The sequence below is a fragment of the Nicotiana tabacum genome, chromosome 6 (assembly GCF_000715075.1).
Source record: "Nicotiana tabacum cultivar K326 chromosome 6, ASM71507v2, whole genome shotgun sequence".
Classification (NCBI taxonomy): domain Eukaryota; kingdom Viridiplantae; phylum Streptophyta; class Magnoliopsida; order Solanales; family Solanaceae; genus Nicotiana; species Nicotiana tabacum.
In genome coordinates this window covers 10,056,864-10,084,859 of record NC_134085.1, presented here as the reverse complement: position 1 = coordinate 10,084,859, position 27,996 = coordinate 10,056,864, and the positions used below count along the sequence as shown (strand labels likewise).

At 37.3% G+C, this 27,996-nt stretch overlaps 1 protein-coding gene across 5 annotated transcripts; it reads right to left on the bottom strand.

The window, feature by feature from the left end:
* Window positions 1-1,166: 1,166 nt before the first annotated feature.
* On the bottom strand, window positions 1,167-27,996 carry LOC107777073 (protein RRC1). 5 transcript variants are annotated; one of them, XM_016597044.2, is made up of 19 exons: window positions 27,691-27,996; window positions 20,572-20,652; window positions 20,356-20,491; window positions 20,168-20,207; window positions 15,006-15,063; window positions 14,765-14,911; window positions 14,135-14,251; window positions 13,848-14,013; window positions 11,102-11,214; window positions 10,562-10,633; window positions 10,193-10,414; window positions 9,942-10,000; window positions 7,275-7,359; window positions 7,002-7,139; window positions 6,386-6,610; window positions 5,491-6,287; window positions 2,753-2,919; window positions 1,495-1,814; window positions 1,167-1,422 (listed from the first exon to the last, which is right to left on the bottom strand). In XM_016597044.2, the coding sequence occupies exons 1-18, from the start codon at window positions 27,703-27,705 to the stop codon at window positions 1,528-1,530; spliced, it is 2,925 nt and encodes a 974-aa protein (XP_016452530.2). In that variant the 5' UTR covers window positions 27,706-27,996; the 3' UTR covers window positions 1,167-1,422; window positions 1,495-1,527. The 5 variants fall into 5 exon arrangements, with proteins under 5 accessions (XP_016452530.2, XP_075110648.1, XP_075110646.1 ...); XM_075254547.1 differs by lacking the exon at window positions 20,168-20,207; XM_075254545.1 differs by lacking the exons at window positions 20,168-20,207; window positions 20,572-20,652; window positions 27,691-27,996 and adding an exon at window positions 19,710-19,848.

Genomic DNA, 27,996 nt, shown 5'->3' with positions numbered 1-27,996 from the left:
CTTCACGAATCGGGGTTGTTTCATCCCATTCGTTACGGGTGTCCTGATTGAGTCATCATGTTGAGGCAAATCTTTGTGCCCCTCTACATTGTGTGTGATGTTGACATCATTAGCTATCATATCTAATTTCTTACTAGGGAAAAAATCAAACAAGTTAGTGACAAACGTAAGGATCAAAGCAATTGCGCAACTGTCTAAGCCCCACGGTGGGTGCCAAACTGTTTACCTATAAAATGGTACATTTAAATTTGTTAAGTGGTTTATAGACAGGCGAACTGATTTGATCCAAAAATGACAAAGAAATAAGATTGAAAATGAGATTTAGCAATTAAAATTGAAGAAGATGACAAGCCTGGCTCCGGGCGCAATATCTCCGGGGATAAAAGTGAAAGCAATAATAAAGCAAGTAAAGTTGTTTGATTGAAAGCAAAAGTAAGATATAGCATATGTTTGCAAGTAATTTCCTTCCTTACAATGGCTATTGAACCTACTATTTATTAGCTTTATCTAGGGAAGTAAGATTCTAAGATCAAGCTCCTCTTAAATGATAATAAAAGGTGTCATTAATGAATATGTAATGGCAGATCATAAATGCAAATATTCTCCGTAATGGTTGTCCATTTAATGTTAGAGAATATTCTCTCATTGAATGTTATCCGATGGCAAATACTCGATCTGCTCCCCTTGGCTACGCTCCCTTCAGGATTTACCCCATATCGTTTCTAATTGTTGTATCCGGTACTAGTTGTTACTTGACTTGCCTTTTACCTATTTTTGGTTTCACGTGTCATGCTACCATTCGACCATTTATTATAAACCTATTTCGGTTTTCAGGCAGCTGCAAAATTCTCTTGTTTACACTTTTTCCCTATAATCCTGCCCCCATTTACTTAATCAAGTTTTAACCTTGTGCATATAGGATATATTGTGTAAAGGATAAACAAAGTTTGGTCAAAGAGTCGCCTTTTATTAAATCAAATTTGTAAAGTCCTTTCTGCTAAATCTTCTCGAATGGGTTGTACAGACATCCAAAAATGAACCAAACATGAACAAACACTGCGTGAAGTTCTTAGAATCTAGCGATGGTTTTTGATTTGTCACACATTAAATAAGTCTAGAAAAGTTTGCTACAATCATCAAAAATAAGTAAATAATAATAGCCTAAATTTAACCGAGCAGGAGCACGCCAAATATTTGCACTTTTTTGAGTCAAATACAAAAGAGAACCGAGTTTTGGTGGCAACCGCCCGAGAGAAATGCAAATCTTCATAAGAAATCCAAACGATTTTCTAAGATTTAGATCAAAAAGCTACATACAAGAGCAAAATCTACTGTTAAAGGTCTATTTAGAAATACAAACATGAGACTCTCTCCAAGCGATGCATCTTTTCCGGCCCATAATGCATTCTACAGGTCAAAAAGCTACATACAAGAGCAAACAAGATTAGCAAATGAAAGATATTTCTACAAATGAATGGTGAGCAAACCGATTACCATCTATAAGGATACAGTAACAGCACAATGTATTCATCTGACTCGTCTTCTCTCCCTGGATCTGTCTCTACTATCGCCATCCCTCTCCCTGATTCCTCTCTTCCTCTCCCGTCCACTGTCTCTCTGTTTTTCACTTTCTACATCGTGAACTCTTTCCCTCTCTCGTCGTTTTTCCTTGTCTCTGTTCACATCATTTTCCCCGTCTCTGCTGGAAGATTTCCTCTGAGGACTTTCACTTCCGCTTCTGCTTCGATGACGTTTCCTTGAAGTTTCCCAGGGATCCTCTCTCTTGTCCCTCCTCTCTGAAGTTGACCTACTCGCTGTTCAATTTGGAAGAACAGATACAATACAGGAATTAGTTTCAGCTTGAAGGCAGAAAGTAAAGCACCTTCACATTGGTAGGTGTGCAGACAGCAAAATTTTGCTGTGTCTATTATCTGGGAAATGTACATCTATATATTAATGTAACAAAGAAGATGATTAACAGTCTCAAGAAAGAAACGATTCATCTCATACATGCCCTCCAAATAAGGTATAAACTATGAGGAATCTCATAACTGTTGGCAATAAACATTAAACATCACTGCCTTCACAAAAAAAAGAAGATGAACAAGTGTTCGAGGCATGATATTTCAGTCAAAAGAAAAAAGGATATCTGATAATATTTGCCTCACTCCATTTTTGTGTTTATCACCAGACACAAAAGAAGAAAAACACTCCTCTACAAACAAGAGGAGTCAGAGATGCTCGACACAAAATATCTGATAGTGCTTTCCAAAGAGCACCAGGCTTCAGTTAATGTTATGAGAACATCCTAACTTCCACCAGTCACCTGGGTATCCGAGAACTTATCAACTTAACCGAGATAAAATGCAGGCTTTAACTGTGTAAGAGAAAGACCACTGGCAAAAGCAGAAATAAGTAACTACTTGTACAGAAAAGGGGGGGTTATTGAAAGTACAAAGTCAAAATATTTAGTTGAAAAGATATCACATCAAGATATACTCCCTGCATCTTAGTTTAAACTCTTGGAGAACGAAGAATGCCATTTGAGGGGTCAAGTGGATTAGACATAAAAGGAAGCAACAAGCTTTTGTTAATTGGAATTAACCTACTTCGAGATCAATAGGAAATTGGACAGCCATAAAGGGTGCAAAATTTTATGATAGAAGATATCTTTTCCGAAGAATCTGAGAAATCTTAAACCTGAACACAAAAGATATAGAAATGTCAAACTACTTGCAGATTTATCACTTACTCTTTCTTGAAACATCTTGACTGAAATTTGCTAAACCATATTCAGATTGAAGTCGTTGCCGATGGATTTCAACTTTCTTTTCTATTTCATCTGGATTATTTATCCCTCGCTCTTCAAGAGATTCGCGATATTCAATCAAAGCAACCTCAAAGCGCCTCAACTTTTGTCTGCCATGAGCAAGTCGTATACCAATCAAAATCCAAAAGAGAAGACAGGATTGAAGAATGTAATATAAAAAATTCGGAATCAAATTTATAGCAATTCAATGGTGTTAGCAAGAAAACGGATGCGCTACGCCGCAACTTCGCGCAGCTGCTACGTCTTTGCTTCTTGCCTTATCCGCCTTTGCTTCTGCGTACACACTAGACCCCACGGTGTGGGATAAGACTGGGTATGCTGTTGTTATCCTTTACTAAGAAACTAATCTAAATAGAAGCCCTTCTTCTTCAAAGTCAGCTTTCTCCCTTCTTGCTTTAGTGAAATAAGGGGCGCTAACGCGACCTTCCTTCAGCTGGCTTCGCCCTATCTATTCATCTATTTTCTCAAATAGATATTTAGGGATCTCTCTTATTCATAGATCTTGAAACCAGATCAATATCCATTTCTCAATAGATCTAGTTATCGATAGAAAGATAAAAATCTCTATCCATATTAGTTGAAGATTGTGACAGATGAAATCTTCTCTGTAAGTTGCCAGAAATTCATAGTTCATTTTACCTCCTCCAATTTACTAAGCTTACTAAATGACCTCAGGCTGTCATTTACTATACTGCGTAGCATGCACATCATACTTTGAGGAAGCATTGAGCACATGTTTATTCATTAAAAACTAGTATTCAACTGAAAGAAGACACAAAAAGGAACTAGTCTAGGTCAACTGTGTGCGCAGAGACAGGAGTTTGCCTATCCATCTTCAAAACTCAATATGTGAAAGTTGAAGTCCGACATTCTCCAATCCATTTCCTCTCTTATCCTTTCTTTCATTCTCTTTTCTTCAAGTTGTAGGTTTATGCTAGCTTTCTTTTCCGAAACTGATAACCACTTGTAAGTAAGGTACAACATGGAGAAGAAGTTGTATTTCAATTTCCTTTAGTTTTATGGTAAATCTTAATACCGGGGGTGAGGCGGGTTTGATAGGGTTGATCTTAGACGGTTAGTGGTTAATGTTGAGTCCACATTATCCTTTCTGTTTATCATAGCCTCAGGCCTTAATTACTAGTTATGGTTATTGCATGTCATCTATTTTATGGTTTTTATGCTTCTATTACTATTTCTATGGTTTCTGCTGCCAAAACTGATGAATTGTCTTTTCTTCTTTTATTTCCGTCTTCCTGAGCCGAGGGCCTACCGGAACAGCCTCTCTGCCCCATCGGGGTAGGGTAAGGTCTGCGTACACACTACCCTCCCCAGACTTTGTGGGATTTTACTGGGCCGTTGTTGTTGTTGTTGTTATGGTAAATCTTAACTTGATCTACAGCAAGATTAGGACCCAGGTTCTGTAGCTTCCTGCTAACCACATTATCATGATTATTGGGCAATTATAGAATGCCAAAATTTCAATCTTTCAGTTCAGGGTCAAAAAGAATCAATACGAATATTATGTAGAATGCTCTTAATGACTCTGTACTTGTTCCAAAAACAGTAGAATATTATTAATGCGCATGTTATAATAATAAGGAATTTCACGATTTAGAAAACTCAATTTCATGTAGCTCAGAACTCCTACATAAGGAGCCATCTCGTACGTCGTGAATAACCAATTCAATAAGTTTTCTCCCTTCTCTTACTCTTTTCACAGAGTGTACCCCTCTGACAAACTTCTGACTCAACATTAAGAATGCAGAGCTGTCATGCCATTTTAGTTTTAATTCTTTCTGTTTCTCTCTAAAGATTCTGCTAGATCAAAACTAAAGTTACTTCTGCACCTGTAGTTTATAATTTTGTCTAAAGTATTCCTCATTCTGTAAAAAGGAATGATTGACAAAATTATGTTAAAGCTACACGTCAACAAAGCTGGGTTTTAAACTGTAAGGGCCACATCCATCATCTCAATTAAGATACACGTATAGTTGATGGTTGTACACGTCATTGAACCGTAAATTAAGCTCTGGAACACACTAACAAGAAGGGAGGTAATTTGCAAGATTTTCAAATGTTGAGGGGCTTAATAACCTATTTCCACTGCAAATATGGTAACATTCAGGAAAAGAATAATGAAGGACCGTATTTGATTTCTCTGAAATAATGGTGCGTTAGAGGGAGATTTCAGTTTTATGAATGGGCAAAAACAAGAAACGAACATGACACCAGACCCCTCAACCAACAACCACCCCAGTGGAATCCCACAAGTGGGGTCTCGGGAGGATAGTGTGTATGCAAAAAGCAAGACTCATTAGGTAGTGTGTTATTCTTTTTGTCCAAAAAGAGTCTCTTTTTCACTTCGGAAACTCAAATTCTTCAACCAAATTTGTCAAAGCATTAAACTTGAAATACAAAATCATTGTTCATAGTTTTTCCATTTACTCACTACTTCTCTACATTCTACCCATAAAAGACGATCTAATTCAAGACTAATCTACTTGAAAATAGTAAGTAAATGTTACTACCTTCCTTCGACAAAAGGAGTATACTCAAATGTCAAAAACTAACACGACATGAAGACTTGAAGATCAAAATTTTTTAGCAAAACAAAACCTATTTCGATGCATCAAACAACACATCTATATTTACATATTTACCTCTGTTCTTCAGTCATTCCACTTTCTAGATGTGTTGAATTGCTCGTGTCAGTTGTAAGTCCCGTCTCCTCAATCTTACGAATGCCATCCCCAGCATTTTCACTTCCAGAAGATGAATATGTCAACCCCAGGTCTCTCATATCTCTCTTTTGTTCATCATCACTTTCATTATCCTCCCTGGCCCATTTAGAGGCTGGCAAAATAGACCGATTTTTACCCTCATCAAATAAGTCATTTGAATCAAGCTGTGGACTAGAATTTGAGGGAACTGACGACATAGAGACTTCGCCTTCGAGTTGTTTGTCGTCATTCACATAACTATTCCAGCCTGAAGCCATCTGATCCAACTTATTATTGGTCTCTTTTTGGCTACTAAGGTATCTGTCAGAATTTGGACGGTTTACATGTTTTAGATCATCATCCAGTTCATATCCTCTCTGTTTCTCTGCTTCCTCAAGGTAAAGTAACCGAGAAACCATCATTTCCCCACCACCTATGAGAGACAAACCATTGTGCCTGCATTGTCTTTCTAACTCCGGAAGGGGAAGACTCAGTAGCTCCTTCATGGCAGCTCCTTTCCCAATTGCCAGTGCAGCATCTTGGTTAACCTTGTTACCATCCAGTGCAGTTTTAGTACTGATCGTTTGTTCTAGTTCAGGGGCATCACCACCAAGAGAATGAAAAAGGATGACACCGGAGTTCCCAGATCGAAGAAAAGTTGCACGTAAACCATTGACATAAGCATCGGAAAATAAAAACCAATCAGCCCACACTTGAAGAACTTTCAGAACTCTCTCCTGCAACATGTCAAGCAAAGCTTAGCAACACATCGAGGATAGAAACAGGCTACAAATCCAACATGTGCAAAACCAGTATGGTAATGGGAATGGCTTACTTTGAGGGCCTCAGCAGTAATCCTTCCTGTAATACTATGATACAAGTCATTGAAACTTTCCATTATGTCTGGTAAAGTGGCCTCAAATTTAGTGCGATATGCTGATGCATTCTTAATAGGAGCACTACTATTGTGGAGAATATCTGAGACAAGCATAAGCCGGGCAACTTTTGTTGGTATTGGAGTTTCTTTAAGCGTCAAAGACTCTGTTAGAACTTCAACTACCTGCAACTCAGTAGCAACAGGGTAACTGTTTCAGGAAAATACAATGGAAACAATTACGATCACAGGATCCCTCAATTCATTCATGGTCCTATTTATTACAATTACAATTAATGTTCAAGTCTCATCTTTATGCTAAATAATATAAAAAAAACCTTCAAAGAAGCTGATGGCACTTTGAAAATTAGATGTGGAAATAACCAGCAGGTTTGTTTATTCAACTGCTAAACCTGAAATAGAAGCTTTGAAAGGTAAAATAGTAAAATACCAAATAATGAATGTAGCCTCAACAGAATGCCCTCTTCCACTTCCAGTCGGTTCAAGTATTTGAATAGACAAAAAAGTGCAGTACAAAAATAACAGAAAATTTGTAAAACACCAACTGAAAATTTACCTCCCCAGCAGCATCAGCATTGTCTAGAGCAAAACCCATTGCTTCTCTTATCTGACTTCTTTCAAGAGTCGATGAACGTAGCATATCCTCAAATTCATCTCTCTGTGCATCAGTTAATGTCCTTTCTACTTCTACACGCTGCAAATGTTAAAAGATAAAAAGTTAAATAAGAAAACATTTGTCAGATGAAAAGAAAATCCCTTACACTTTCAGAATGAAGATCCCAAAAAATCAAAATTAACTTGACATGAATCTCTAGCATCATGAATGTACCCTGCTTTTTCCAGTAGCATATGCAGTCCCCAATTCCCTTTCATTCTCGTCTCCTTTTGATGTAGGCAGAGGAGGTGGTATCCACCTACAAGTATTAACAAAAATTTGGTCAACGACATACAATATTCAATCGAAAACTCAAAAAAACAAAGGGCTCCGTCCCTCCATCCACACATGATTCTAACTTTTGCAACAATAAAATAGACGAGTTCAGTTACATACTAAATAGATAGTTTAAGTTTTCCATTAAGCATATCCACTATGTAAGGTACTTTCCAGATGCTTTGTATTCAGGTCGTTCAATATGAGGGACTGAATAGGGTGGTATCCAGTCCCTCCGGATTGGATTGTTAAAGAAGATTATACAGGGGATTGAAATTTTCACCGTCATTTCCAAAATGCCCCTCATCAAATCTCAAAACAATTCACAGAAAAGGAATACACAAGAAACAACAACAACGGCCCAGTATAATCCCATTAGTGGGGTCTGGGGAGGGTAATATGGACGCAGACCTTACCCCTACCCGAGGGGCAGAGAGGCTGTTTCCAGGAGACCCTCGGCTCAAGAAAGCAACAAGAGACGATATATTAGTACCATCAATAGACTCATAATAAAATAACAGCAATATAAGAGATACGAAATACGGAATACGAAATAGATGGATGGTATAGTAAAAACCAGCAGATAAAGCCCCGCATAAGTAGACGACCAGTAGCATCCTCAGACTAACTCCTAACTGGTTGTCTCACTCTATTATGCTGTAGAAATCTTCACAACTTTCCCCTAACCTACAACCTTAATGCTCGACCTCCACAATTCTCTGTCAAGGGTCATGTCCTCAGTAATCCTAAGTCGCGTCATGTCCTGTCAGATCACCTCTCCCCAATACTTCTTAGGTCGCCTTCTACCTCTCCTCGTGCCCACCACAGCCAGTCGCTCACACCTCCTCACCGGTGCATCAGTGCTCCTCTGAATGTGCCTGAACCATCTGAGTCTTGCTTCTCGCATCTTGTCCCCCATGGGGGCCATGCCCACCTTCTCTCGAATATCTTCATTCCTAATCTTATCCATCCTTGTATGCCCGCACATCCACCTCAACATCTTCATCTTCTGGATGTGTGAGTTCTTAATCGGCCAACACTCAGTCCCATACAACATGGCAGGCCTAACCACTGCTCTATAAAACTTACCTTTTAGTAACAGTGGCACTTTCTTGTCACACAGGACTCCCGACGCTAACCTCCACTTCATCCACCCCACCCCTATACGGTGTGTGACATCCTCGTCGACCTCCCCGATCTCCTGAATAACCGATCCAAGGTACTTGAAACTACCCCTCTTGGGAATGACTTGAGAGTCAAACCTCACTTCCACTCCCGCTTCCGTCGGCTCAACCCCAAATTTGCACTCGAGGTATTCCGTCTTCGTCCTGCTCAACTTGAAACCTTTAGACTCAAGAGCATGTCTCCAAACCTCTAGCCTCTCGTTGACGCAGCCTCCTGTCTCGTCAATTAGAATAATGTCATCAGCAAATAGCATGCACCATGGCACCTCCCCTTGAATATGATGAGTTAGTGCATCCATCACCAGGGCAAATAGGAATGGGCTGAGCGCAGACCCTTGGTGCAACCCCGTAACAACTGGAAAATGCTCGGAGTCGCCTCCTACTGCCCGAGTCTTAGCTCCAGCATACATGTCTTTAATCACCCTAATATAGCCAACCAGAACCCCTTTAGCCTCCAAGCAGCTCCATAAGACCTCCCTAGGAACCCTGTCGTACGCTTTCTCCAGATCAATAAACACCATGTGGAGATCCTTCTTCCTATCCTTGTATTGTTCCACCATCCTCCTAATAAGGTGGATAGCTTCTGTGGTAGATCGCCCCGACATGAACCCGAACTGGTTGTCTGAAATAGACACCGTCCTTCGCACTCTCATTTCTACCACTCTCTCCCAAACTTTTATGGTATGACTCAATAATTTGATACCCCTATAGTTGTTACAGCTCTGGACATCACCTTTGTTCTTATACAACGGAACCATTGTACTCCACCTCCACTCTTCAGGCATCCTATTAGTCTTGAATATAACATTAAACAATCCAGTAAGTCATTCCAAGCTTGCTCTACCCACACACCTCCAAAGTTCAACCGGAATTTCGTCTGGCCCGGTAGCTCTGCCCTTTCTCATCTTACGCATTGCCTCCATGACCTCATCGATCTCTATGTCCCTACGATTACTTAATTCATGGGGACTGTCGGCATTCCTCAATTCCCCTAGTACAATATCCTGATCCCCTTCTTCACTTAGAAGTTTATGAAAGTAGGTCTGCCAACAAAGAAAATAAAAATGTCTTATATTAGCGGGACATTTTAGTCATGTTGGCCCTTTCAGAGATTGGTATCCCCTGGCCCCGATAACTTATCTGAGCAACACCATGGGATAAGAGAGGTTTATCCATATAACTTAATCTACCCGGAGGCTTACCAATAGCAGGTTTAGGTTGAATAAAAATCATTCCGCTCCATGTGGTTAGTAACGCATATCAGACGACCCCTTTATATGCATATATAAAGTGTAGACTGATTTCAAACGCTTTGCATTAGGACCCACAATATCTGCACCAGAAACTCCAATCCAAAAGGCAAAAAAAAACAGTTAGTTACCTTCCACTACCACTGATCATGATAAAAGGTTCTGTGCGCCAGCGTTGAAGAGTATCCCCCTATTATTTCACAAGAACCAAAAAGATCTTAGCTAGCACAGTGTAAATATTTTTCTTCACCATCTTATAAGAGAAATATGGATTGATTTTAAAAGCAACTGATGAAGTTAGGTCACGAGGTCACTTATCAGAAAACAAAAGGAAGAAAGGTCATTTTATCAATTCATATTTCAGAGCCATGATAGGCTTTACCTGAGCAAAAGAATAAAGTCTCCAAACATAATATGTATGCTCCTTGGAGCCAAGCTCAAATAAGAAGTTGAAGAGAGAATTCCCACGGCCTCGCTCCATTATGGCCTGCTCAAAAGCACAGCCTCCATCGAGAACATACAGAGACATGGTACCAATAACATGGCAAAGGTGATCATCTTCCGGTGGGACAACCATAATATCAGGTACATTTGGGGTAAGAACCTACAAAGCACAAGCATATTACCAACTGGTTAATAAGACTACCAGAAAACTGAGAATTCTTAAGGACTACTCCATCCAATTTTATGTTGCACCATTCAACTGTGATTTGATTTTTGTATTATATAACTATTCAGACAGCTAACATACCAGTTCAGAGTTCTGGCTTGGTATAGAAGTAACTGGAGGACCTGATGGACCAGATAAGATGACAGTGCTACCCTGAAACCACATAAGATAATCACTTAAATTAGTTTCAGGAGCTAAAAGGAATGTATTAAGAAAGAGAAGGCAGAGAGGACAGCAGAAGGGAAAACTTGCCACAGAAAATTGCAGTTTTAAAGGAAATATAACTAGCTTCAGATAGAAAACCAAATATCCATTGCCAAGAATGAATAATTAACCCATAGAAGGTACTCTGTATCTATCTATTAAATTAACATGATTGATATATATAACTAGTTGAAGCAAAAACACACAAGTTTGACCATTCATCTATCTTCATGACATGCATTCAACTGATCATACATTCCTAGATAGAAGAATCAGTGTAGTATCTATACACATATATAGCTCATCAAGAAATCATACACCTTTAGAACATATTGAAAGATAAACACCTAAGCTTGCCAAGTTATGCATTCATAACATGCATTTAACAAATCATATTCTCTATAGAGCACAACGAACCTCCTTGCTCCTGATTGCCATTTGTCCCGGAGGGGGAGCAGGGAGTGATTGGGATGGTAAAGAGACAGATTTGCCCCACCCGATCTTCAACTCGTACTCATAAACCACCACTCCTGGATCATAAAAAGAAAATTTGGTATTTAATTGCTTCACTGCTTAAACTTGTATGTACTTGCAAGAGATAATGAATAATAATCAAAAAGAACGATGACATAAGCAAACAGAGTAGACAGCCACATAGCAAGAAAACAAATTCCATGAGCTCTGTGTAATAGTTATGTAGCAGGTAACATTATCAAGAGCACACTGCTGTTAAAACAACCAAAACAAGTCCATCGTCAGTCTCCATTCTGCCTCTCACTACTGTGTCCCAGTGAAGCAAGATCTTTGCACAAGGATGAGTTCAAACACTGGGAAACTGAGCAAGAGTTGATATATACTGGATAGACATGAGCAAATATTAGAAATATAGATTCTAATATCTACTGCATTCCCTCTTAGTTAGCCAAATATCTCCAGTGCCAGCAAACCCAAAATGGGCATAGCAAACAGGAGGCGACACCCACAAGAGTTGAAGGGACGAATCTCCCAAGGAGAAGACAAAAAAAGCAACGCAAAACAAAGACACATTTATTAGGCATCGTTTGGTTCAAAAACTCCTCATGTTCCTTTTTTTAGAACGATATAATTACCTGATGTTTCCTGTCCTTCGTTTTTATAATTTCTGGCTGTCGTTACTAGTTCGTTTTACGTAGTTCGTTGTCATAACTACTGTGATTTTGTTGTATTGAGCCGAGAGTCTTCCGGAAACAGCATCTCTACTTTCACAAGGTAGGGTAAGGACTGCGTACATACTATCCTCCCCAGACCCCACTTGTGAGAATACACTGGGTATGATGTTGTTGTTGTCGTCGTCGTCGTTTGGTTCGAAAACAAGTTATGTGGAAATTAGTAATGCAGAGATTGTAATGCAAGGATTAGTACTGTAGAGAACTAGAGATTGTTATACAGGGATTATTAATGGGGAGAGAGTAATGCAGGGTAAGCCTGCATATGATACACCCTTATGGTCCAGCCCTTTCCCGACCCCGCGCATAGCAGGAGCTTAATGCACCGGGTTATCCTTTCTTTTAGAGTAATGCAGGAAATAGTAATGCAAGGATTATAATGTAAGAATTATTTCTTGTTGGATGTTTGGTTTTTTGTATTAAAAAATAGTACACATTGTATGATTTAATATGTGTCTTCCTTTTATATTTAAAGATAAGGGAAGAGTCAATGGGCTAGGGTGTTTTTCTGTAGTAGACAACTTCAAGTTTTGCTCCTTAAACACAGCAATACTCAGTACAACCACAACTCTATCAGAAGAAAAACTAAAGACTCTAAATTACAGTGATTCACTTATCTTATCTGTGTACCGAAGAAGTTGGGGTGACGTTCTCTGCATTTTTCCAGTAAATAAGCTGCAAGAAGTTTCTATTCTATCCAGGTGACATCAAGTTTATTTTATCATATTATTTTAATCCATGTATTAGTAATACCCGTATTCTTATTCGATACCCTATCCCACATAAAATAATACATGTATTTCCTCATAACTTGTGCCGGTGAATGTTTAACCGATCCATTCCGGATCGACCGAATTGGTACGGAAGTTAGGAAGAAAGTAAAATGCTAACCGAAAATGTATATGCTATGTTAACCCTCAGGGGTTGGCCTGGTGGCAATTGACTTGAGTCTTGGGGTTTGCTCCCTTTCAAGGTCTCAAGTTCGAAACCCATTGGGGCAAACAATTTCTGAGGGCCATCGGACTGGGTAAAACCTGAATTAACCATAGTGCACTTGCGGGAAACTCCTTGTCGAGGGTCTGTGCACCCCCGGGATTAGTCGGGGCTCTTAGAGACTCGGACACCCGGTGCAAATAAAAAAAATGTATATGCTATGTTGGCTTCTATGCATAGATTAACTTTCCTTATTTCACCAACCAAACAAAGTAAATGTTATGTTGGGTTTTAGCAACAGATTAATTCTCCTCAAAACGCTAAGCAAACGGGCACTTACTGTACAAGTACATAATACACAATATTGCACCATCAAAACATTTTCCCTTCAGTTTAACAGGTTTGTACACTCAAAAGCTATAAATGCAGGTAGTGGAATAACCCTTATAACCTACTCCACTTATCAATATGGCATAGTTTTGCTTGAACATCAGCATCTCTAACTCCTTATAACTGCGCATTAAAAGCTTGAACAACAAGAACATCATGGTAAATTTGTTATGTTGTATGAAACTGGGAAAAGAATAATGAGACATTCACAATAGCAAGGAATTTCAACTCTGACTCATGTTTTGAAGGCTGGATGTTTAACGAATCTCTTTGCTTGGTCTAAACTTCATATTGTAATAAATGTTATCTTTTTTGGATTTTGTCATCTCCTTAAGCTATTGCTTGGCGTAAACTTCATATTGAAATAATATCTTTTTTTGGATTTGTCATCTCCTTAAGTTTTAGCTAGGAGTCAAAGGCATGTACAGGAACTAATTCTATTTTATAACACATTTGCATCGACTGGATGCTTGATGAATGAAATTTATCTTTACCTGATCAACAAAATAGCAAGGGAAGATGTTTAACTTTTCTTTAAAATGAAAATATCACGGGAAGGAAAATAAGAAGAGGGAAACGCTATTCACAGATATAGGATTAAGCAAAAGTGTCAGTTGTAGTAGCTAAAGCCTAACCTTGCATCTCATCATTTGCAGCCTGAGCATCAGCCCTATTCATGAAAGATACAAATCCACAATTCCTCTGTCGCTTTCTTTCCTCTTCTGTCCTCGGCCACATTATTTTTACACTCGCAATAGGGCCAAATCTCCCAAAAGTACGCAAAAGGAAATTTTCATCAACCTATAAGGAAAATAATCAAAAGGGTAAACCAAACAAGAAAGGAGAATAGGGTGATAAAGAAACTCAAGACAGCTTCACAGTGCTTAAAGCAACAAAGTGACATTAATAAGAAAAGCATTACCTGAGGCGATAAATTTCCAACATATAGATTTGTGGTCTGTGGGTCCCCATCATCCAATGATCCAGGCCTTCCACTAGGATCAAAATCATCTGGCAGCTCATCAAACCGACTAGACGGCTGAGGAAAGTTTGTCATAAAACATGAGAAAAGTAATACAAAGCACACCAAAAATGCAGATTAGATATAAAAGGAAGTAGATACCACAAAAAGAAGAGACATTTGACAATAAGTGATTTTTACAGTAAATTTTAGCGCTATTGCAGAAACTTTACTAATAAATGTATCGTGCATATATCAGCAGATGTGGCATGATGTTTCAAGGAAGACTCTGATGTCTGTGCATAAAATGTGTATCAAAAGCAGATGAAAGGCACCAGTAATGCTCTAAGAACAACCAATAACTTATCTTCTTCCAAAAAGATTCAAGTACTCAGACCACTGCCAAAGAGCATCAACCATCTAAATCATAACATTCATGTTGGACTGCAATTGTTTCAACCCATTTAAACAGAATCTCATTGAAAAAAGACAAGAAAAAGTTTGTCCGATATTTCATCTTAAAGGAACGGAAGATTGAATGGCTTAATTTCATACACTCTTGACTCTACCAATATCCTTAGAGCCACTTACAGCTGGATTATCAGTATGACGATCGCGCCAGTGTTCACGTTCTTGGTTACGCCTTTCCCTCATTTCTTGCTCATGCTTCAGTTCCTCCATAAAATAGTCGATGTTCCTTGGTTTTCCTTTCTCCTTTTCCCTTGTTTTCTCCTCCTTCTGCATAATGTAGACCAACATATTCATATGTAAATATCAAAAAGGTACAACATTTCTACTCTAGTACTAGAGATGTTTCAACTGCCCAACATACCTTCTCATAATCTCTGCTCTTGGTTGCCGTAGGAGGTGGTAAAAAAGATGGAACATACCTGCAGATACATGAACTACATTCCAGAATCTACCACCAATAACTGAAAACATTTTTTTTTTAAAAACATTATCTTAAACAATGATAGAATCAATCTTTTACATGTGGGTGGCGATATTATCATTAGCTGAATTGAACATGCTTTCAATTGACACAATCAATTTACCAATGCAAACATTTAACAAAGAAAGAAAGTGATGTATATATCTTCTGAAAGAATGGCCACTTTGGCAGAGAAAATCACCCAAGTTTCAGCTTACAAAGTCACTCTCACTATTTACAGTTTCCTCTATCTGACATGTGACAGGTGTTCCATCCCTCCTCATAAAAGCTTTGATTAAATTGTTGTCTAAACCAGGGAACAATACCTACTACAGTAAAAATCCTAACCTACCATATGTTCTTAACTTGCGCGTAACTTCTTCAGTCATTTTAAGAGGAGTTTACTTCTGCGAAATTACTAGGTTTAGGAGTCATAATGATATGCCAAGTTTGTGACATAAGGTATCATGAAGAACACTCGTTGTTCCGTCGCTTTTTCAACTAAAAATATATTACGCATCCCTTTCCTCACTCAGTTTTTTGTGGAACGACCATGGTACCATCATTATACCACACAGCTAGAGCATTATTAGCCATTCTGTATCATCCCAAGAAAAGGAGAGAAGACTTTGCAGAATTCAGTACCAGATCCATACAAAGCCTTCTTCTTGCAACAATGACTAGTTTAAGGGCATAAAATTCATTTTTACCGCCTCCTTTGCTATTGTTTCTTCACTTCCCAGTTCTACTTTGCCCTCAGATCTGACAGTTTCCCGCTGGATGAGAAATAAACTAGTTCCGTCCCAATTTATGTGGTGGTGTTTAACTGGGCACGATTTAAGAAAGTAAAAAAGACTTTTAAAACAAGTGGTCTAAAACATGCCATAGACATGTTTGGCTATGAGATCATGTAACTGAGGGTAAAATGGAAAATTTCAAGTTAAATTGTGTCCCTATATAGAAATGTGTCATTCTTTTTGGGACAAACTAAAAAAGAAAGTATGTAAATGTCACATAATATCGGTAAAGGGAGTAAAAGTTTAATTCACACCCCTTTCATCACACAGTTTTTTATGGAACTACCACAGTACCTTCATTATACCACACAGTTAAAGCATTATTAGCCATTCTATATCATTCCAAGAAGAGAAGAGAAGACCTTGTCGTTTTCGGTACCAAATCCATACAAGTGTTCTTTTTGCAACAATGACTAGTTTAATGGCATCAGATCCATTTCTACAACCAGCTTTACTCCAGGGGTGTTTCTTCACGTCCCAATTTTACTTTTCCATCCAATATGATAGTTTTCCACTGGGTGTTAGGGCCTAGTTGAAAGGTTATACAAGCAAAGGATGTGTGCTAGCCAACACTCGTGGAGGTGAGGAGCGAGGAGAAAAGGATCATTCCCAGTAAAGTCATTACCATAAGATCTTCGGCACTAACCGGTTTGAATTATCAGCATGTCAAGAAAGATATGCCTTTTTAGTTCGTTGACAACGAGAGAGAAAAATCTCACAACTGAGAATTTGCGAAAAAAGAAGATTACATACGTCCATCTAGTGTTTCATGTGCGAAAAATCAGGCGAGGCGTGGATCATCTCCTGCTACATCGTTAGGTGGCAACTCCCTTCTGCTGAGATCATGGGATGGTTTGGGACACAATGAACAATGCCAAACACAGTGTAGGATGCATTGTTTAGATGGAATTCTAGAAGGGAGAGAAGATGGATGGCGTGAAATAGTTGCCCCACAAGCACTCATGTAATCCAACTAAACAGCGCATCCTACATTGTGCTTGTCATTGTTCATTCTAACCCGAACCATCCCATGATCTCTCAACACAAACGAGTTGCCACCTAACGATGTAGCAACAGATGATCCACGTCTCACCTGATATTTGCACATGAAACACTAGATGAAAGTATGTCTAAGTAGCTACTCTCTTGTGGCGGAAAAGTTTGAGATATTTTGGGGTATATTGAGTGATCCCAATGGAGGCATTATTCAACTGAACTTTTACTAGGCTAAAGAGAAGAAGAAATGCATGGATTGTTGCTAGAGGTGTCAAAGATTTTCAAAAACAATTGAATCGAACCAAACCTCGGTCCGATTTCTAGGTTTTTCACCATAAATACATAGGCTTATGTGTGAGCCTATAACTGCACTTGATAACTAAAAGAGGTTTTTATTTTCACGTAAAGAAAATGAAAATACCAAACTCAACCTACTAATAATATATTGATAAAAATACTACACATCAATTACACGTACAAAACATTACTCACTCCGTTCCAATTTATGTGAACCTGTTTGACTGAGCACGGAGTTTAAGAAAAAAATGAAGACTTTTGGAATTTGTGGTCCAAAGCAAGTCCAAATGGGGCCCAGAGTATTTGTGTGGTTATAAAGCTTCTCATTAAGGGTAAAGTTGTAACTTTAAGCTAAATTGTTACCAAATTTAGAAAGGGTTCATTCTTTTTGGAACGGACCAAAAAGGAAATAGGTTCACATAAACTGGAACACAGGGAGTAATTTTTTAGCCATGGGAAGTATCAAGACACTTCAATGATCACATGAATCCACCTGTTTAAGTCAACTATTAAGTGATTTCAAAAGTTTACCCTTGTATTATGGAGCTTTTGGTTGCAGGTGAAGAAATATGGAGAGGGTATACTTTCACAATTAGAAAATTCAACAAGTAATATAGTAGATGTTTAATTCAAATGACAATTTATAACTTCACATTACATTCATTGCTTTTGTTTGTGTTCTACACTATACAATTTTTGGATTTTTAGCTGTTGCATATACTTTCCAGTGACCTTAAATGAGACACGGATGAATGAAAACAAATAATGTTGTCAAGATCAATTACACTAGTATTTTTCATCAAAAGAAAAACCTTCTTTTGGTCACCTAGTTTTAGCAATGACTTGTTATAATATATATTAACTGAACAATGCCCACGAAAAGCAATGGTTTCAGATGTTGTACCTTGATGGTAAAGTATAATGTACCAATAAGAAATCATAAAAGTACTTCTGAAAGTAGGTATATTTTGAAAGTTAATGTTACTCAACTCATCCTTGTTTCTTAGCAGGATAATTGCTATTTTTATCTTATATTGTGTTTGCCAGTTTTCTGTAACAAATGAAAATTTTATTAACATAAGTATTTTTATTTGATGTCTTAAAGAATAATTGAACCGAACCGAAACCGAAGAGAAACCGAGATAATTGGGATGATTCGGAAAAGTCTAATTTAGGTTATACACAATCATTATTTCTTTGTAATATGCCAAAAAAAAATATATGGTATAAATTTCTCAGAATTACGGGTTGAACCAAACTATTAACAATCTTATATGTTGCTCCATTCACTCATGTGGATAGGTTGGAAAGGGAGGAATATGAGACCTTTCGAAGGATAGAGGAAAATTTTGTATTGTTGATGAATAGCCTCATATTCCTTGTTTCTTTTTGGTGCACCCATGAGGCATCAATTTGTATACTGAGTGGCTACTTTTTGGTTTACCACTTGTATACATGAGTTTCTTCCTAACATTAAGAAAATAATTTACCTTATCAATAAAAATATCCCTTTTATTTCATTTGCATTTTTGTGTAAGGAGAATACTATAATCTAATGATAGTTGACAAAGTTTAATAGACCACTGTGGATGACTCGGCTGGAGCCACTCAGTGTCCATGTATTTTTTGGCATGGATTTGGTGTTCTCTAATGAAATATTGACTTATCAAAAAAGTAATTCCAAAGCATTCGCCTTTTCATCTCTTGTAATGTGTTTCTGGTGATGAATTAGAAAGGCCATCTTTAGTAATGTGTTTCTGGTGATGAAAGGCTGTCTCAAGAGGACTGCTGAAAATAGATGCTCCATCCAATAGGACTTCTTTTCATTGTACTAATATATTTTAAATCTCAAAATTTAGCAACAAGCATTGATAATCTATGTGCTTTTACAATAAGAACAGAAACTAACATGCAGGCACAAAATTTTGCCCAGCAAAGTACATAGGATGTTAATCCCACTTCCAGAAATTGGTAGTACTCTTAACCTTTCTATACTATCTATTTCTTGGTATGAGTAATTAACAAAAAGAGAGCTATACAAAAATGAAAAGAAAACATTAAGTGCTCAGCGCCTCAGCATGACCGCACATGCTCTTGAGATACACACACAGCTGCATTAGCATTTATCTTTCAGAGAGATGCACGGTAAGATCATCATTAAAGTGAATCAAGTGACTCGGAAAAATTCAAAAGGACAAAATAATATTTTAAGTAACTAACTTTGCAGCCCTAATAATTACGGTATCACCACCAGAAACCAGTAGTACTCTTAACCTTTCCGTATATCTTATTATCAAAGGCAAAAAGCGCAAAAAAGCTCTAAGGTCTGTTGGGGCTTTAAACGCAAAGCGCAAATAAATCGTAGGCTTTAATGAAGAAAGGCGCAAATGGAGAAAAACTATAAATATCTATGTATAGTCCAAGACTAATATCCATAAGTATGAATACCAAATATATGGACAACGAAATTGAAGAAAATTTACGATAAAGTGAAATATTAATTGTTTAGTATCACCTCTTCAATATTACGCTCATTGGCAAGGGAAAGTATGCCTTAGAGCCTTGATGACAACACTGAATAGTCCGCTAAGCGAGGCGAAGCGCTCAACATGTTTTGAGCCACGCTTCAGGGCTAAAGCGCGCCTTTGATAACACTGCTTATTAGCACGAGTAAACAACAAAAAGAGAGCTAAACATATATGAAAAGAGAACATTAGATGCTCAGATTGACCGAACATGCTCTCAAGACACATGCAGCAGCATTAGTATTTATCTTTCAGATAAATTCAAGGAAAGATTGCCAGTGAAGTTAATCAAATGACTCAGAAAGACTCTAAATGACAAAATAATATTTTACCACAAACATTTGCACCCTAATGTTAACAGTGATATCATAACCAAAAGACTAAGTACGTAAGGCCTAAATTTATACAGTAGTATTACAGCACGGTCAATCAAAAAGCATTTGTTTACCTACTTCCCTTCTTTAAACCACAAACCTCATCTTTGGAACCTGCCATCGGTGAATATATAGAAAAGGCCCATATTTTTATTAAATGTGTCCGTGTAAAGAGAATTTATTTATCCATATTTTATAGAGAATGATTCATCTATATAAGGAGTATAATGAAAATTTAAGAACATAAATTGCTGCAACGGACCATCAGAATCAATCTTCAACTTATCATTCGGATTGATGGTTCCCCCTCTAACAAAAGCTTTAGAACCAGGTGTATCATCCGCTTGAAATGACTCTACAAACTCTTGGTACAGACAAGCTGTTTCGTCCTCTGCTCTCTGCCAACATAATACATGTATGTTACAAGATCAAGAAACTTCATTACACAAAGTAAACCAAAGACAGTAAGGGTTCATACTTTCTTCTTCGCCTCTTCCTCTTCTCGGTGTTTCTGGAAAGGTGTCTTCTTCCTAGAACTCATCTTCTCAGAACGCACAAACTGCACAGCAGCACGTGTATTAAAAGAGAAGCACCACCTCCACACATATGACATATCACAAGAACAACAGAGCACAATTTAATCAGAATTAAAACCACCCCCAATTGATTCACTGATATCATAACTTCAGAATCAAACGCAACATATTCAATGGGCCATAAGAAAAACTAGAATGCATGGCACTTATGTGATTAACATCATTGCAAGAAAATGGGCATCACCGCCAAATCCAAATAGCAATCATCACCAACCTCATCGTGCATAAATAGTTTAGCTAAAACGTCAACAAGAAACTCGACAAAGGAATCCCAAAAGAGAGAGAGAGAGGGAGATTTTAGTCCAAAATCTAATAACCTGACCAAATTCCTACACATATTACTCCCCCCATCCCATTTTATGTGATGCACTTTGACAAGGCACGAAGTTTAAGAAAGAAAGAATAAAATATACTTGTGTGACAACAAATCATCTTATTAAGGGTTAAAATGAGAAGCTTAAAGTTAAATTGTTTCTAACCATAGAAAGCTATCATTCTTTTTAAGACAGACTAAAAAGAACTATGTGTCGCATAAATTGGGAGAGAGAGGAGTAATAAATAGTAAGAATGCATCAAACTAAGGTAGAAGTCATCAACTACTCCATTTCTCCTAATTTACGTGACACTATTCACTGATCACAGAGTTTCATCTGCTAATTTGACTGCTAAATTGTAAAAGTAGTAGTTAGAAAAACAATTGAAAGTCCGTTCCACTAGGGGGAAAAAACATTACACCAACTTATACATTTGATATACCTAAATGAATTTGAATCCTTGAAAATGTATATGCAAGTTGTGTAAAAGAATATAATCAGGGGTATGGTGTCATAATCAAAACAGTGCCACATTGCAAAAATAGGGAGCATTCAAGTAATAAATTTTCAATTGCAAAAACAAAAACATATGTTGACAAAATTCAGACGGTCAAGTTGGATGAATTAACTATAAGAGTCAAACGATTCTGACGACTACTTAAACATAAATATAGATCATTGGTTTACTTCAAGCTTTGCAATAAGCCAAATTAATTATTGCTTTAACTCACAGCCAGCATAGTGGTATTTCATTTAACCAGGACATATAAATCAAAGTAATAGAAGTGTTGTTTCTCAATCAATTCAATGAAAAAGAAAGAAAATGCTTACTTTGAAGTTAGAAAATTGAAATTTAGGGCTTTGCTGAACAACTTCAAGTACTCAGACGATATTCGCTACTCGATTAGCACTGGCGCTTTTCCTCTTTCGCTTTCTCTCTGTTGGAATTTCAGTTTTTAATTTCTTTGAAGTCGTCTTCTTTTTATCCTTTTTAATAGAGTTTACGAAAAGGTTCAAATATGCCCTAAAATTAAGCGAAATTGAGCAGATTTGTCCATCCTTATACCTTGGCGCAAATATGCATTATGCCCTTATTTTATACGATCTCATATGGAGTACATATTGGGTCCACGCGCTTACTTTAATGGCATATTTAGCCCTTTAAACTTTTATTTTATGGAGTTATATTGTTTGGTTCATGGTAATATAATGGAAGTTTGTAACGATAACTGAAATCGATTACTTTTCTTCTGTAAATCTGTAATACAAACAAAGAGAAACAAAGAGTCGAAAAAACAAAACCATTTGTTGGAACACCTATATCAATAAATATTGACATTATTGTATGGGTCAAAATCCGATCGAGAAAATTCGGCACGAAAAGGTGATCGAACGTGAGAATTGTAACTCGTCATGGGTGACCTGGCCGAGGTCGATCAGCGATTAACAAGAATGAGCCATTGAGTGGCCCATTAGGGCCGAGGTCGAGCGGTAGGAGTAGAAGTAACGGCAAGTATAGCTTTGAAACTTTCAAAGGAAATATTCCATTGAATATTCCTTATGTTGTAGTTTTAGGGTTCTTTGGGAACATCCCATATATAAATAGAAAGGTAGAGAGAAGAAAGAGAGACATGTAATACTCTATATGATAAGATCTCTTACGAAAAGTTGACTCTGAAGGAAAATATAAATATTGTCTTTCCATAAAGATTCGATTTGTTGTTTATCCAATTCTTCTCTCATCAGATCCGAGAAAGCCCCCCTATATTCCAACATTCATTTGTCTTATATCATTGTCAGAGATAAGAATCATCCACTTCATTCAATATTTGGGTGAATCATTCTCTCTATTTAGATTTATTGTGATTTAATATAGTTATTACTTATCATTGTCCCTCCACTCATTCATACAACATCATTTAATACCCATTGTATTAAATTAATTTAAACGCATTTCCATGTGACTTGTGTAAACTCATTTCAGATCTAGGATTTATTATGTCTAGATAGGATTTGCCCACTATCTTCTTATTTAATTAGTTTAATAAAAATATTTCATACTTTTTGGTCAAATAATTTGGCGCCGTCTGTGGGGAATTTTCTAGCTAAAATTTTAGTTTCTTCGAAATCTAAGAAAAAACTTTACAAAAATCTTATACTTCCTTGTAGGCACAAATCTAACATGGCAGGCAACAGAGAGGAAAAGAGGAAGGCGATATCCGACCTCACCACTAACCTCCTCCACACCATCAACGAAGTGGATGAAACGGAGGGGGAAGATATAACACCAAACACCTCTCCCAGGTGAAACAGCTCGCCCCCACCTCACGGTAGCATTACAACTTCGCGCGGTAAAAGGGCTTCTACATCCACAACATAAGAGGTACCACCAGTAGTGAAAAAGCTACTCGAGGCGTGGTTGACAAACACGCTAACCAGTTTCCTCGACAAGCCTGCCCAAAGGTCGAATAGAGAAGAGGCAAGGGTCTGCATTGCATTAGCAGCTGACGAGCAGCACGCCCCCTGTAACAGGTATTACTCACAATACTAATGATGCAGGAAACGACACCCTCATGACCATTTTGAAGAAGATGGAGGAGATGGAGAACAAGAACAAAATGCTCTGCAACCAAATGAAGGAACATCAAGAAAGGGTAGACAAAATACCGGGTGCTCCAAAGCTTTTTCCAAAAAGGGACGCCAGCCGATTCGTGGAACAATCGTACAATGATGAGAATCCACCGCATGTCATATCTAAAACCTTCAAAATGCCATCGTACTTAAAAATATATGACGGCACGACGGACCCAGAGGATCGTGTGACCCACTATGTCGTGCAGTGAAAGGCAACGACCTCGCCAAAGACAAGTGTCATCCATATTCCTGAAAACTACTCATCAATTATGAAGTAAATATTCAATGAAGAGAGATTATATCCTAAGACATAAGTAAGGTTAAAATGGTCAAAAACTCCTCCTAATTTATATCTTTTTAAGAAGCGTGTATTAAAAAATTCCAAAGATAATTTAAGATGGGAAATATTTATCAACCATGTATAATGTCTTATGATTCTTTATTTACTACTGAGGCTGAAAGAGTAGTAAGAACTAACTAGTATATATCAATATGAAACCTAGATAATGATATGTTACAAATCACCAATAAAACTCTCTCTCAAAATTGAAAAAGATGTAAGAGTTTAATTAGGGTTGACATGTGTGGAAGAAGAAAGAGATTGAAGTATTTCAACAACGCTTGATAAAATTATGACCATGCACGCTAAAATCAGTTATTATTTAAAATAAAGTAAAATGAATGCACTATAATAGTTCTATTAAATATTAGTATATGTTATGAGAAGATCACAAATATAGTTAGATATATTTTTTTAAGGAAATCGTATGTAAAGTTTTAAATTAAATGCATATCAAAATTTTTACGCAATAGATTTAGTTCCATATTTTGATTTGATTTGAACACCCCTTATAACCACTACATCACTAAAACTCTGCAGGCAGGCTTTTTTGAGCGGGTCGGAAAAAAAAAAGACAATACATATGCATTAGCAAAGCCTCTCTATAAACAGAGCCTTGCCTTTCAGTCTTTTCCACAAACACATAGTGAGTAGAGACAAAACCTGGATTTCAAGCTTATGAGTTCGAGATTTTAATTGTTTTAAGTTACAAGATTTTGATTAATAAGTTATACATATTCAATGAATTTTTAAGACATTAATACACGATTATTAGAAAGGGAAGTTAGTTAGGAATTCAAAAGGTAATTAGAGTTAGTTGGAGTTTGTTACAATAACTAACTTCCATTAGTTGAAGGAATATGTTAGGGAAGCTCTTGATTTTTCATTCAATGCAATAGATATAAATACAGTATATTACATAAATTACAGACATGAATAATAGTACAATTCTTATTATACTTCTCTTCTCTTCTTCTTCCTTCTACTCTGCACTCGTCTTAAAATTGATTTCTCGAATCACTCCTGAATCAACTCTGTGATTCTCTAGTTAACTAAGCTCCTGCAATCGTGTAACATTGGTATCAGAGCCCTCAATCCTTGGAATCATGGCAAAAGGCACACGATCGACTAACAATTCAACTGAAGAACCAGTTGATCTACGTGAATTGATGCAGAAATTGATAGCTGATGTAGGGGCTTTGTCCGGTGAAGTTTTACATCTGAAGAAGTTGGATAGAATAGTCCTTGAATTAAAGGAACAAATGACTAATTCAAGGAACTCCAGAAGGATAAATCGCCATTACCATATGAAGGTGATGTTGTGCCCTTTTTTCTCGCGAAAGTGGGTTTCAACACGTGACAACTCTTTTAAGGAAGGTGTTAAAAAAAAGAGTCGCCACATAATGGGTTTGAGGTGTGTTAGGTCACCTATTTGCAAAAACTCTGATTTAACCAATTTGTGTCACCAAAGATTGGGTAAAGGCTCAAATTACCTAGAAGAGAAGGTCTTAGGCACTCTTCGAAGTCCACAACTGTGGGTCACGGCCGTACTCGAATTATATGAATTAGTCAGACAAACAAAGACAAAGAAAGCAAGAAGTTTGGGAAGTTTTATTAAACACAAATAATTGATTTAAAGACAAGCTGAGAGGGGGATCCTAAATTTTTTAGCTTAAAGGATCACCCCGTGCAACATAAATAATACTTTGTAACTCCCTCAAGATGGGGTGTTACTCGTATTATTCAGCAGACACATACTATCATCTCCTGCTACCCGATTACTATCTTTAAGTTGTTACCCAAAAGCCCACTAGTTGATTCTAAACCGTGCCTTATGCATGTACTACCCGTCCCATGCCTACGGTCCAGGAGGTTTTGGACCTCTATTTGGGTAGTTATATACTTTACTTAGGCTGCTCAAAATGATAAACTAAGCGACAAACAAAACATATAAAGACTTTACATAAAGGAAACTAAAGGCTCACATTGACCTCCACACTTATACAGCAAATGCACGCAAACACATATGCAAATTGGGAGATTTCAAAATTCAGAACCTTGAACCTATAGACATGATTTCTAGGTGAGTGTGAATCAAAGTATGGGCAGTTTCAGATACAAGACATCGCTTGTAGAAGGGATTATGCAGTTGCTATAAGCTGATTATCAAAATCGCATGTTTCAAGTTATTAAACCTTACGGATGTTGCAATCTTAAGTGATCTACACGCTGAATGATGGGGAAGTCTATTAGGAGAATCACAAAATTATTCATGCTAGCTGACAACGGTATGAACAGGTAGTAAGTGGGTTTTTAGAGGTCTATCAGAATGAGCAATTATACCCTATAAGCAGGATCCCTAACCTTTGATGCTTGGCATTCACATTTTTTATCGTTATACTTAATCTTATGGGCATGATTTCTAGTGAACAGTGAAAGACAATAATGAAGTGATCAAATTCCTATAGACATAATTTCTAGTGTACGGTGCAAATTAAAAGGGATGTTATTAGCGTTTATTCCCTATAGGCATGATATCTAATGAATAGTACATATCTTAATCCTATGAGCATATTTTCTACGTGAACAACGTCAAATAAAATAATTGGAGTCCTATAGGCAGGATTTCTAGTAACACATAGCAATAAACATAATTGCAGTATTTTCTACTTGTGTTTGCTAATAAACAGTATGTGCGCGTGCTTTTCTCTAATGGCATGGTTTCTATAGTGCATATAGTTGTCACACCTCCTTTTTACCTACACCTCGAAAGGGGCATATAAATGGAGTTTTTTCCAACTTAAAGTGACAATCGAAACGGGATTATTTATTTAGTTGTTTAGAGTCGTCACTTGGGATAATTAATGGTGTCCCAAGTCACCGGTTTTAAATTCCGAATCGAGGAAAAGATTGACTCTGTATTACAGTCCGCGAACCAGAAATCCGGGTAAGGAATTCTGTTTACCCGGGAGAAGGTGTTAGGCATTCCCGAGTTCCGTGGTTCTAGCACGGTCGCTCAACTGTTATAATTGGCCTATTATCTGATTTTAGTACATGTTTTAACCTATGGTGCAATTTTAAACCTTTAACCACTTTTATTCATTTTTAAAGAAAATTGCAACGTCATTTAAAATATGTTTTGAACCACGTCACATAAATGCACCCGCAGTCCATGACACATTTTACCTAACGTTGTGAGATTTAGATTTGGGTCACATAAATGCACACCCCAATTGATATTTATGTATTGTGACCATGCCACAGGAACCGTACTCATAGCCACGATAATTTATTATAATTAACGCGCCTAAAGCAAGCTACGATGTTATTGCGTTATTCATTATTCCTCCTAAACAAAGACTTCAAATTTATTTATTTTTTCTAAAAGTACGACTACTATCATTTAATGGTTCAATTAGTCAAAAAATTGTAAACAAATTAGTAATAAGAGAAAAGTAAGATTCTGAAGGACAAAAAATATAATACTATAAGACAAAAGAGAGTTAATGGGGTGCATAAAAGTGTGGCTACATTACAACCTTTGATCACATTTTCCAACTCTCTTAATTCAATATTGGCCAAAAATGCAGTAGTTTTGCTCATTTTAGAGTGGCGACGAACACATAGATGAAGTAAAAAACAATAACGGGAAATAGAAATGAAAAATTACTAGAAATTCGATGACTATACTGATCAGATAGATGAAAGATTACCAAAAATTTTGACATTAAGTTGCTCTACATTTGCCGTAGTTGTTGTGGAACAAAAGAGTTTCAGTCTGATAAAATACAAATGTCTTGTTGCGCCATTGTTACCAATTCCACATATCTAATCCTATTTTAGCGAAACCGACGAGAAGGGAACTGGGGTGGCGGTTATTTCTTGTAAACAGGGAAGTTGATGGTGTAAGGCCCTTAGCTTAGGGAATTTTGGGTAAGTTGTGCGGCGGATTTTTCAGAAAATAAAAGAAGAAGAAGAAGGAGCTCTTGGGCGCCGTTTTCTGTTTTTGTTAGGGTCTA